Here is a 13094-nt window from a genome sequence, read left to right as displayed (position 1 = left end):
GTGTTGGTCCGACCGAGTAGACTGCGGGGCCACCTCGGGGCAACTTGAGGGTTGGTTTTACTCGTAGGATGTCTCATCTGAGTGTGCCCTGAGAAAGAGATATGTGCAGCTCCTATCGGAATTTGTCGGCACATTCGGGCGGTGTTGCTGGTCTTGTTTTAACCTGTCGAATTGTCTTGTTGTACCGGGTTACCGAGTCTGATCGGTGTGTCTCGGGTGGAGGTCTATTCCTTCGTTGACCGTGAGAGCTTGTCATGGGCTAAGTTGGGACTCCCCTGCAGGGATTGAACTTTCGAAAGCCGTGCCCGCGGTTATGGGCAGATGGGAATTTGTTAATGTCCGGTTGTAGATAACTAAAACCTTAATTAATTAAAATGAATCAACTGAGTGTGTTGCCGTGATGGCCTCTTCTCGGCGGAGTCCGGGAAGTGGACACGGTGTTGGAGTTATGCTTGCGCAGGTTGCTCTTCTAGATTCTCGCTCGCGCTTTGCCCCCTCTTCTCGCTCTCTTTTGCGTATAAGATAGCCACCATATATGCTAGTCGCTTGCTGCAGCTCCACATATATTTGCCTTATCCATTCCTATAAGCTTAAATAGTTTTGATCGCGAGGGTGCGAGATTGCTGAGTCCCTGTGGCTCATAGATACTATAATTCCAGATGCAGGTCCAGGCGATTCCGCTCCAGGTGACGAGTACGAGCTCAAGTGGGAGTTCGACGAGGACTCTCAATGTTATTATGTTTCCTTTCCCGATGATCAGTAGTGGTGCCTAGTTGGGGATTGATTCAGGGCCTTGTCGCTTGTTGGGTTCTTTTCCATTTTGGCGCCGTAGTCGGGCCATGAGTGTTTGTTTGATGGATGTTATTTATGTACTCTGATGTGACGTGGCGAGTGTAAGCCAACTATGTTATCTCCCCCTTTTATTATGTATTACATGGGATGTTGTAATGATTGCCTGACTTGCGACATTGCTTTCAATGCGGTTATATCTCTAAGTCGTGCCTCGACACGTGGAAGCTATAACCGCATCGAGGGCGTTACAACATGACCAAGACACGTCTCTGGTCAATAACCAATAGCGGGACCTGGATGCCCATATTGGCTCCTACATATTCTACGAAGATCTTTATCGGTCAGACCGCATAACAACATACGTTGTTCCCTTTGTCATCGGTATGTTACTTGCCCGAGATTCGATCGTCGGTATCCAATACCTAGTTCAATCTCGTTACCGGCAAGTCTCTTTACTCGTTCCGTAATACATCATCTCACAACTAACATATTAGTTGTAATGCTTGCAAGGCTTATGTGATGTGTATTACCGAGAGGGCCCAGAGATACCTCTCCGACAATCGGAGTGACAAATCCTAATCTCGAAATACGCTAACCCAACATCTACCTTTGGAGACACCTGTAATGCTCCTTTATAATCACCCAGTTACGTTGTGACGTTTGGTAGCACCCAAAGTGTTCCTCCGGCAAACGGGAGTTGCATAATCTCATAGTCATAGGAACATGTATAAGTCATGAAGAAAGCAATAGCAACATACTAAATGATCGGGTGCTAAGCTAATGGAATGGGTCATGTCAATCAGATCATTCAACTAATGATGTGACCTTGTTAATCAAATAACAACTCATTGTTCATGGTCAGGAAACATAACCATCTTTGATTAATGAGCTAGTCAAGTAGAGGCATACTAGTGACACTTTGTTTGTCTATGTATTCACACATGTATTATGTTTCCGGTTAATACAATTCTAGCATGAATAATAAATATTTATCATGATTATAAGGAAATAAATAATAACTTTATTATTGCCTCTAGGGCATATTTCCTTCAGTCCCTTGGCAACTTGGGTTACGTTGGCTCCCGTACGCTTAGCTTATCCGGTGTGCCCTGAGAAGGAGATATGTGCAGCTCCTATCGGGATGTCGGCGCATCGGGTGGTTTTGCTGGACTTGTTTTACCATTGTCGAGGATGTCTTGTAACCGGGATTCCGAGTCTGATCGGGTCTTCCCGCCAGAAGGAATATCCTTCATTGACCGTGAGAGCTTGTGATGGGTTAAGTTGGGACACCCCTGCAGGGATTTGAACTTTCGAAAGTCGTGCCCGCGGTTATGGACAGATGGGAATTTGTTAATGTCCGGTTATAGAAAACCTGAAGTTGATCTTAATTAAAATACATCAACCGCCTGTGTTACCGTGATGGTCTCTTCTCGGCGGGGTCCGGGAAGTGAACACGGTGTTGGAGTAATGCTTGACGTAGGTTGTTCTAGGATCACTTCTTGATCATAGTTGTTCGACCGTGCTTTTGCCTTCTCTTCTCGCTCTCATTTGCGTATGTTAGCCACCATATATGATAGTCGCTTGCTGTAGCTCCACCTCATACCTTTTCCCTACCTATAAGCTTAAATAGTCTTGATCGCAAGGGTGTGAGATTGCTGAGTTCCCGTGACTCACAGATACTTTCAAAACCAGCTTGCAGGTGCCGTTGAACCATGCAGATGACGCAACCAAGCTCAAGGAGGAGCTCTATGAAGATCGTGTTCTTTATGTTGTTCCGTTTTCCAGTTGATCAGTAGTGGAGCCCAGTTGGGACGATCGGGGATCTGTGTACCTTTTGGGGTAGTCTTATTTTATTTTGGTTCCGTAGTCGGACCTTGATTGTATCTGGTTGATGTAATGCTTTATTCATGTATTGTGTGAAGTGGCGATTGTAAGCCAACTATGTATCTTTTTTCCTTATGTAATACATGGATTATGTGAAGATTACCTCACTTGCGACATTGCTTTCAATGCGGTTATGCCTCTAAGTCGTGCTTCGACACGTGGGAGATATAGCCGCATCGAGGGCGTTACAGGATGGCAATGGATAATTATTCCCCGTGTACCTGGTGGTTAAACAACCTATTAAGGTAAGAACATGAGACAAAATTACGTCAAACTTTATTGTAAGTTCTTTAACTCAAAATGGATAAATGTATGTTGTTGTTTACGTGTAAATGATGTTGTTTATGAGAATGTGGTATTTTTTTATGATATGTTGCTCTTTATAAGTATGCAATGTTGTTATGATGCATTGTTATTTATAAATTATGATTATACATTGTTTTTTGTGACTATGTGATGCTCATGTTGATGTATTGCAAATGTGGATATTTTGCCTACTGGTCCCCCTTTACCCTGTTGAGTGGTGGATATGAAAAAAAAATTATACTCATTGGCCGATATGGGTATGGGTGATGCATATGCTCAAGGCGGAACAGGTAAGGGCTCCACCCATACCCAAACTTAGCGGGTGCCATCCCTTGCCAATGGTGAACTGGTGATGCGCGGATGGGAAGTTTAAATGATTTGACTGTCGCGAAAAATTACTAGATGAACCTGGGTACATTTTCATGACCACACCCACTTCAGAAACACATTTCTAAATGCCATTTTTTGGAAAAAAGTTCCATACGTACATTTCCATGTTATATGTGCACACGCAAAGTTTCACCGAAAAACGACTTTTTTTGGCCCGTGCAAAAAGATCAAAAAAATATCGCGACACACTAATTTTCAACACTGAAATTTGTTTTTTTGTGGAGGCAAAATATCTTTTTTGCAAAACTTTATGACATGCGTATGATTTTGAGGAGATGCACGCGTGAAATATTGTTTTAGATTTTTTTTATATTTTAAAATATATTTATAATGCATTTTATTAAAATAGATGCATATGTACCTAGGTTCAAGTCGTCCTTACTCTGTATGTGTCTAGGTTTTAGGGCATCTACAACCATATTGAGCAAATTTGGCCTCTCAAATTTCTGCGGACGCGTCCGGTCAGTATCCAAGTATGTCCATTTTAAGCCCTCATTTATGCATGCATTGCAATCATGCATGCGAATGATGGGGATGTGCAGAGAGAAAATAATGAATAAAAAAAGAGAATATGTGGTACGGAATGGGCTGCATTCTACTTGATAACTGTCTGGACACGCCCGAATATTGTGATCCCTATTTGGCACCCTTAGTGCCAATTATTGGTTTAATCGCAAAAATGGTGCACACCCCCTCCGAGTGACATCGCCAGCCCATTTAAGAGCGCAATAACGTGAATTCTTTGCCATTTTTGGGAAGCTTCCGGAACTTCCTGGGAGGACTCGGGAAGCTTCTGGAACGGTGTTTATTATGTTCTATTTATTTTTTATTTTTTTTCCTTTTCTTTATTTTTCTGATTTTGTTCAAATGCACAAACTTCTTTAAAATCCAAACAGTTTTCCCAATTTGTGAACTTTTCTAGATTTTATGAACTTTTACAACTTCGCAATTTTTTTTCAAATTTCGTTAACTCTTTTAAAATCCACGAAGTTTTGTCAGTTTTTGCTAAGTTTTTTCAAACTTTCTTGAACTTTTTCAGTTTGCCAACTTTTTTTAGTGAACTTCTTTCAAATCCATGGATATTTATTCATTATTTCACAAACCTCTTTTAGTGAACTTCTTTCATATTCATTAACTTTTCTAATGTTCACATACAGTTATCCCAATTAATTTCGCAATCACTAATTTTCATCTTGTATGGCTGATGGGTCAAAGAATATATTTGGTCGACCCACCCCTGCCCCCGCATGATTTTCCTGCGTAATTGGTAGAGCAGCTGAGCGGTCAGCAAGTCAGCAGTCAATTCATTCTCAGGCTTCGCCTTTCTCCTCCGCGTACGAGCAAAGCAATACCGGCTATGCCTCAGGCTCACAAGAAGCTCAGCTGCTTCCTCCTCCTCCTTCTCGTCGCTGTTAGCCTTGCTATCTGCAGCGTCGGCCAGCAGTTCGTCTACTCCAGCTTCGCCGGCGCCAACATCACCCTCGGCGGCGCGGCCGCGGTCACTCCAACCGGTCTTCTCGAGCTCACCAACGGCACGCTCCGCCAGAAGGCCCACGCCATCCACCCGGCGCCGTTCCGCTTCCGCGAGCCGGCGGCGCGGAACCGGACGGTGCGGTCGTTCTCGGCCTCCTTCGTGTTCGGCATCCTCTGCCCCGACGCCAACAACTGCGGCCATGGCATCGTCCTGTTCGTCGCCCCTGGGGGCTACAACTTCTCCGCCGCGTTCCCGAGCCAATATCTCGGCCTTGTTAACAACAGCACCAACGGCGCCGCCGCGAACCACATCTTCGGCGTCGAACTCGACACCGACCAGAACAACGAGTTCCGCGACATCGACGGCAACCACGTCGGCATCGACGTCAACGGGCTCACGTCCCTCGCGTCCAGCAGCGCCGGCTACTTCGCCGACGACGGCATCCTCCACAACCTGACGCTCGCAAGCGGCACGGCGATGCAGGTGTGGGTGGACTACGACGGCGAAGAGAAACTGATCACCGTGGCCATGGCTGCCCTGGGAACGGCCAAACCCGTGAAGCCGCTGCTCTCCAAGACCTGCGACCTCTCAACTGTGCTCACGGACACGGCGTACGTGGGCTTCTCGTCGGCCACGGGTTCCTTCAACTCGCAACACTACGTTCTTGGCTGGAGTTTCGCGATGGACGGACCTGCTCCGGCCATCGACATCGCCAAGCTGCCAAAGCTCCCCCGCTTTGGCCCGAAGCGCCATCCCAAGCTCGCACAGATCATCCCACCCGTAGCGACGACAGCGTTCATCTTTGCCGCGGGCACCCTCATCGTCCTCCTAATACGACGGCGGCTCAAGTACAGCGAGCTCCGGGAAGATTGGGAGGTCGAGTTCGGGCCGCACCGGTTCTCCTACAAGGATCTGTTCAGCGCCACCGGCGGGTTCAAGGAGAAGAATCTGCTCGGTGTGGGAGGGTTCGGGAGGGTATACAAAGGGGTGCTACCGGCGCCCAAACTGGAGATCGCCGTCAAGAAGGTGTCACATGACTCAAAACAAGGCATGAAAGAGTTCATCGCCGAGGTTGTGAGCATTGGGCGACTACAACATCGCAATCTCGCTCAGTTACATGGTTATTGCAGGCGTAAAGGTGAACTGCTCTTGGTATACGAGTACATGTCAAATGGGAGCCTTGATAGGCACTTGTATGGCGATGATGAGAAGCCGGTTCTAGATTGGGACAAAAGGTTCCGGATCATCAAGGGAATTGCTTCCGGGTTGCTCTACCTCCACGAGGAGTGTGAGAAAGTAATCATCCATCGGGACATCAAAGCTAGTAATGTCCTCCTCGACAATGAGATGAATGGTCGACTCGGTGACTTTGGGCTGGCAAGGTTGTACGACCGTGGCGCCAACCCACAAACCACACATGTGGTTGGGACCATAGGATACCTAGCTCCAGAGCTCGGTCGCACTAGCAAGGCAACCCCCCTGACCGACGTGTTCGCCTTCGGCATATTCCTTCTTGAGGTCACATGTGGACAAAGGCCCATTAGGCAAAATTTACAAGGCGAACAATTAATGCTGGTCGACTGGGTACTTGAGCATTGGCACGGAGGATCACTGGCTGAAACCGTGGATACCAAGCTTCATAGCTACGATGCCGGTGAGGCTTGCCTAGCATTGAAGCTAGGATTATTATGCTCGCATCCTCTCTCCAATTTAAGGCCAGGAATGCGACAGGTCATGAGGTACCTTAATGGAGACGTGCAACTACCGGAGCTTACGTTGATGAATGAGAGCTTCGAGATTCTTGCGATGATGCAGAACGAAGGGTTTGACTCGTACGTCATGTCTTACCCTTCATCGATGGAAAGTGTGACCACCTTGTCCAGCCTTGTAGAGGAAACATGACATCGGTTGTGATGTGTGTGATTTTCCCTATGTACTAATCTGTTTCTCTATGCTCGAGCAAATGCACAAAATTATATGGCTGCTATTCCGGTATGTGTAACACGTCATGTGATAAAGTGCATCTCTTACTTCACTGTCAGAAGCATGTGGATTAAGTTACCGCAAAATAAACTTGGCTATTTGAGATAGTTAGCAAGCTGAGAAAGGCTTTATGTAGAGTTGTTAAAATAGACTGAATTTTCTTTGGTACCTCCCACCCCCACCCCCCAAAGAAAGTTTGCATGAACCTTAAAGATACTTAAAATGAGTAGTTTTGGACATTCACGATCAACTAATTCTAACCCCTATTCTCCCAATGCATCAAATAAGAGATTAGAATAATCTATTTAATCTGTAAACTATTCTTAGGGGGTGTACCAAAAGAAAACTCAAATAGACTTCTCTCCAAACTCGAGAATAACAGAGAGTTGAACTTTTCTATTTTTAAGAGAGTTCTAGAGTGGGAGAGAGAAGTGGGGCATTTGATAAACAAAATGACCCAAATTTGAGTAATAAAATGGGGATTTTGAGCCTACCTTACTTGTTTGCTTCCACCTTGTACCTTTCATTTCTATAGTGGAAGACATGCTTGTCGGCCCGTGGTTTTTTCTCCGCACCGTGTTTTCATGTAAATCCTTGTGTCTCCCTTTGATTTGGTGTTCACTTGTCATATTTATTGCTGATCAAGTTAATGATTGCTATTTGTATTTGTTGTTCAAGTTTGGTATAGTTTGGTTATGTTGATATTGGAGGTATGCTATTCTTTCATATGTTGATGATTATATTAGGATAATGATGTTGTAGTAAGTTGTTCTTGCAAGTATATTTTGTGGTGAAGATTGGACATTGCAGTACTCGTTGATTCTACTATCTAGATATGTTTCCTTATATGTACCTAAGATACTTGTTGATATGTTCGCGAAGAACTGGCTTGCTGTTTTGGCCGATTCCACTGTCCCCTTTGCCCTCACATGCCCCACTTCAAATCTATGTAAGTCTGTGTTTGCCATTCATATAACAAAAGAAGTACTAAGTTTCACTATCATTGTGATAAGGAACAAACATACAACATTATTGGGTGGAAAAAAAGAAATAACAAGAATTCAACTTCCACAAATTAACTGATTGTGTTTATAAAGGACGTCTCTTATTATCTCTCAATTTTGCATCAAGAGACTTCAAAGACATGAACACATCTAGGCTTTGCATGGCTAGGATGCACACGGCCAATACCAACACATGCACACACAGTATCAAGCTAGCAATAGTAAAGCAAATATGACCCAAACTATGCATGAGGCGGAGTAGGAGGGGAGACAATCCATAGATTTTCCACCACCCATGTCGGGTAAAAAACATCCTCGATCACCTGCTCCAAACGTGTATAAACCTCAATAAATAGTTGTCGGTGTTCCTGTCGCTGAAGAGTAAACCATAAACGAAACTAGTGCGTACATTAGAAAATAACCTGCAGTGGAGAGGAAGTTTTACCATTAAACTTTATATAGTCGAGCTAGTGACCAAACAAGTTGGCAACATTGCATGGTGGACAGAAGTTAAACGTGACTTGGATGACTGGCGGTGTTGTGCACCCAAAATTGCTCTATAAAAGAAGGTTTTTATCATCTATTCGTGGTGGCAGAAACAACACTTTTGACCAATCACATTGTAAGGTTGTCCTTTCTCATAATCAGGCATCGGTGATGGTGTTACAGAACATTTTGATTTCAGATGTGACGTATTCAACTGAGGAGGTGGCATATGCAACACTTTTACTACCAGACCAATCACTTGCAAAGATTTTATTTCTCCTCATTGGAACATCTTGCCTAAATGATACATTAGGTGATGACATTCAACAGTTTCTCAAGTGAGCCTCTTAGTAAAAATCTTTGCGCAAGAGAGTTTGCCATGTGAAATCTTTAGTAAAATCTTCCTATACATATGCCGACGCGCCCGAGAATGCCTGCGGATGTAGCCGGATCGCCCCTCATATGCCGTGCCTGGCAGTCACATACCTCAAATCCAGACTCTCAAATACATGCAAATCCATGCATGTGCTTCATACACGGCAATGTCACATGTAAATAACAAATGTTGGTAACAAAAATACATAGTTCTTATATAAAATTTATTTTAAGTACACAACTCAAACATTATCTCTTTGGTTTTCATTATGGGTCACATATGCTCCACAAGATCACTGAGTAGCTGCACGTCTCGAAGATTCTGATGCATCTGTAGAAAGTTCATAAGCTGATTTGCATCTTGATCTTCTGGGATTTGAAGTTGTCCTCCATATGCTTCAAAATTATTGGTTTGGGCTACACCATCACCCTCACCCTCGAAAATCATATTGTGCAAAATAACACAATATGTTATTAGCTTCCACAAAATTTTCGATTCCCACATCATTGTAGCTCCACGAACAATTCCCGAATGAGTTTGAAGCACTACTAATGCTCTTCCTAGTTGTTTCCTGCATTGTTGCAAAGTGTCTCTGTTTGTTGCCTTGTGGTTCAGACATGGTCACAAACACCGCCCACTGAGGATATATGCCATCGGCAAGATAGTATCCCATGTTGCAGCCACGGCCGTTGACAGTGTAGTTTCATGGTGGCGATTCCCCATTACAAAGCCTCCTGAACACGGTAGATCGTTGAAGCTAATGTTGATGTCATTGCGAGAACCCGACAGTCCAAAGAAAGCATGTCAAATCCATAAGTCATGTGATGTCACTGCTTTCAGTATGATGGTGTGCTCTTTGGTATGACCTTGATACATTTTATTAAGCTCAATCGGTCATACTCCTCATCCGGCGAAGCATCGGAATCCATCGCTTTCCTTATGAATAAATAAAAAAACCGGGTTGGACAATGTGTCGAACACATAGAGCTCAAGGGGCAGCCCCATAATGGTCGGATGTACCGCAGTGCCATCCGGGCCGACGACGATGTCCTCGGCGGCGAGCATGGTAGACAGGACTATTGTGTTGGTGCTGCCGGCCATGAGGCTCAAAACGGCTGCGGAACAAGGATGGTGGCGAAGCTACGAGACGTCCGGCGTAGAGGAGAAAGAAGAAAGGAGAGAGCAAATGGATTCAGTAGGGCAAGGGAGTGGATTTGTTACAAGTTGTGGTGGGGGTAGGCCTGTCAGGTTCGATACGACGGACGCGTCCGACCATCTTTATATCTGCCTTGCATTTGGGTTAGATATAAAAAAATAATGATCTGTATAGACATTTGATGCCCATTTAAGGCACCCGTTTAGATGGATTTTTTTGACTGGTTATCCGGCCCGCGTTTGGGTGGCGCCGGGTTGTAGATGCTCCGAGTAAAACATCTTTTTTAGCTTGAAGGTCCGGTATACCAAGTCCACCATGTTCTCTTTTTTTTTTGAAGTTAGTCCACCATGTTCTTTCCGTACGCAAACAACGTTGCATTTGCCCTCAAAATAACTGCTAACAACAGGCGTACGAAAGCTATGCAAATCCATACAGGAGTATTATCTCATGTCTACACATGTGCATAGCTTTCGTAGCCTGTTGAAGATGAGACCATTTCTCACGTACTATGTCTAGAAGATAAAACAAAAGCATATTCCTTCTCCATTGAAGACCATTTCTCACGTCACCGCCTGCGTGATTGAGCGAAGAAAATGATGGCACTATTGGATGTTGTACTTGAAAGTGAAATTTCACACACTATGACATTGACGGGTCGATGTGAGTAGTCATCTAGATTTACTCTATCATTCTCTTTTTCTTTGTCTTCTTCCTTTGCTTTTATTTTTTCTTCCTTTTATTTTTCTTTCTCAGTTTATATTGCATTTCTTTTATTTATTAAATACGTAAATTGGTAACTGTATAATTGTGCGTGACCGACACGCGTGCAATTGCACGCGCGCGCGGTCGATGAACAACTTGACCTGCAACTGCGTTCAGTGCGCACCCATGGAACGGCAGTTACACGTGATCGGTGGACATGCATGTGTGGCTCGCGAGCTTACAATTGTAGTGAAAACTAAAAAAAAAAAAAAAACATAAAAGCTCACAAGCGGAAACTGCAATTGTGCGCCATGAGTGAACATGTAGTTGTGCAGGCTGGCCAAACTTACTAGTGTAATGGTGCTTTTGGCGTGAAAAAGGATTAAAAAAAGAAGGACGGCGATAACTGCCACATGTGTGGTATATTCGATATGCGTTCACATACCATGTGTAGTGTAAGCAGGAGGCAGCCCACACGGGCTGTGTGTGGACGGACATTAAAATTGTCCACACGTGTGGGCGTGACTATTTCGTGTCACACATCCAACAAGTACTACTTATCTCACATCGCGCGTGTGGCACGAAGCAAAAATGCCCACGTCCTGGCGCAACTATGTTAGGTACCCGCGAGATGACGATTTAGTTACCATCTTGGTTGGCAGATGTAGTTATCCAGGATGGAAGTGCAGTTGTAAAAGCATGGCAACTCTATCTATTTTGGTTAACTATAATTGCCATGTCTAATTTATGATAGTTGTCACGTGTAATCAAACCGTAGTTGCCGTGTGTGATTAACTACTTGCCACATATGGTCAAACAGTAGTTGCCGTGTTTATTTACCTAGTTGCCATGTGTGTTTACCTAGTTGCCATATGTGGTCCAACCATAGTTGCCATGTATGGTTAATCACAGATGCCATGTGTGTTTATCTGGTTGCCACTTACGCGCAACTGCAGTTGCCGTCTAGCAAAGAATCACAGTTGCCATGTGTGTTTACCTAGTTGTCACGTTCACATAACTACAGTTGTCATCCACAACGTAGGAGTGTCGTGTGGGCGAAAAGTAGTTCGCCCACACGCGCATGGACTAGGTGGTGGTTGTATGTGCAGAAACTAGTTCGCCATCACAGTGCAGCTGACAAACAGCGTGGTGCGGGCGTGTGGGCAAACTCTCCAACGTCCACACACCAAACCCATCCTACGTGACATGCAAATTCTGCCTCAATGTGTCAAGATTTGTGTAAACTGCACTGGACGATGATTCACGCGTGTGGGCGAGTTACAAAACTAACACACGTGTGGACGTTAGTGTTTTTGAAAAAAATATTAGTTAGATGGAAGAAAAAGAAAAAGAGAAAGAACATCCACACACACTTGTAAAATAAAATGATACGGGAGCTAAATGAGATTTTGCTTGCAAATCTGTTTTCTATTTGCTTTACTTTTTATGGACAGGAAAGCTAGCGAACTCCCAAATTTTACCGACTTAAATGCCGTCTCAAACCTTTGCTCTCATATTTGAGTAGCTAAAAAACTGGACCTAACCGGGCCACTAAACAACTGCCTAAAATGAATTTCGACACAAATTTAAACTACTTTATTGCATAATTAAAACAACACACCACATCATACATAGAATTACATTAAAACTACATCAACATACTAGATACTCCATTGACACTACTCTTCCTCGTCGTCGTCCTTACAATAGCCTAATAAGTTCGGTTGAGAGGGTATAGGGATCACCCCCGCCATCAGAGGTGTCGACCTCATGGTCATTGGTGACAGGCTGACTCCATGGTATCTCGTCCTCCTTGTTGTCGAGCTCGTCGAATATCTCCTCACGCCTGGCCTTGAGGCTGACGACCTCGGTGCGCTTCCGCTCGATTGTGCATGTGTCCTTCGTGGACTGGAAGAACTTTTGGTTCTCGGGGAGGAGCTACGGGTCATCCAGGATGAGCTTGGCCACCAAGGTGGCATCATCGTGCTTGGGCGCGAGCTATGCCATGGCCTTGCGGTGCTCCTTCTCCTCAGCCAAGGAGACGGCAAAAATGGGAGGCGCGAATGCAACCGCGGAGGAAATGTCGGCAGGGAAGTTAAGCCTCTTCCAACTCCCGAAATAGCGGACCGTCGTGGCGTCGTAGGAGCGCGCCATCTCCTCCACAGTGGCAAACATGCAAAGCCAAACACGCTCCCGCGTGTCCTGATTACTCTGTTGTCCACTTGTCCCGCGGTCACAGTCTCACGTTACGGTACTTCACCGGCGACGGCTGCAACATGAGCTCGAGGAGGCAGTGGCGAATTGCGTGATGGCGGCGACCCGATTCAATAGCACCGGATGCGACGCGGGCACTTGAGGGAACTGCACGGTTCCATTCCTGACGAAACACAACTTTGTAGTGGCGGCTACGGCTAGATGTGGAAACTCCGACAATAGCTAGGACCAGCTAGCAAATCGAAGAGAGGGGGTGGTCGGCGAGGCTGCAGAGTGTCAGCAGGCATGAGGGGTGGCCGTCAGAAGCAGGAAAGACGTCCGACATGG

At 45.1% G+C, this 13094-nt stretch overlaps 1 protein-coding gene across 1 annotated transcript; it reads left to right on the top strand.

The window, feature by feature from the left end:
- Positions 1-4639: 4639 nt before the first annotated feature.
- Positions 4640-6822, top strand: LOC123185162 (L-type lectin-domain containing receptor kinase SIT2-like). Its single transcript, XM_044597143.1, has one exon. The coding sequence runs from the start codon at positions 4730-4732 to the stop codon at positions 6746-6748; it is 2019 nt and encodes a 672-aa protein (XP_044453078.1). The 5' UTR covers positions 4640-4729; the 3' UTR covers positions 6749-6822.
- Positions 6823-13094: the final 6272 nt, after the last annotated feature.

The sequence above is a fragment of the Triticum aestivum genome, chromosome 2A, assembly GCF_018294505.1.
Source record: "Triticum aestivum cultivar Chinese Spring chromosome 2A, IWGSC CS RefSeq v2.1, whole genome shotgun sequence".
Lineage (NCBI taxonomy): Eukaryota > Viridiplantae > Streptophyta > Magnoliopsida > Poales > Poaceae > Triticum > Triticum aestivum.
This window is presented reverse-complemented; position numbering and strand designations above follow the sequence as displayed.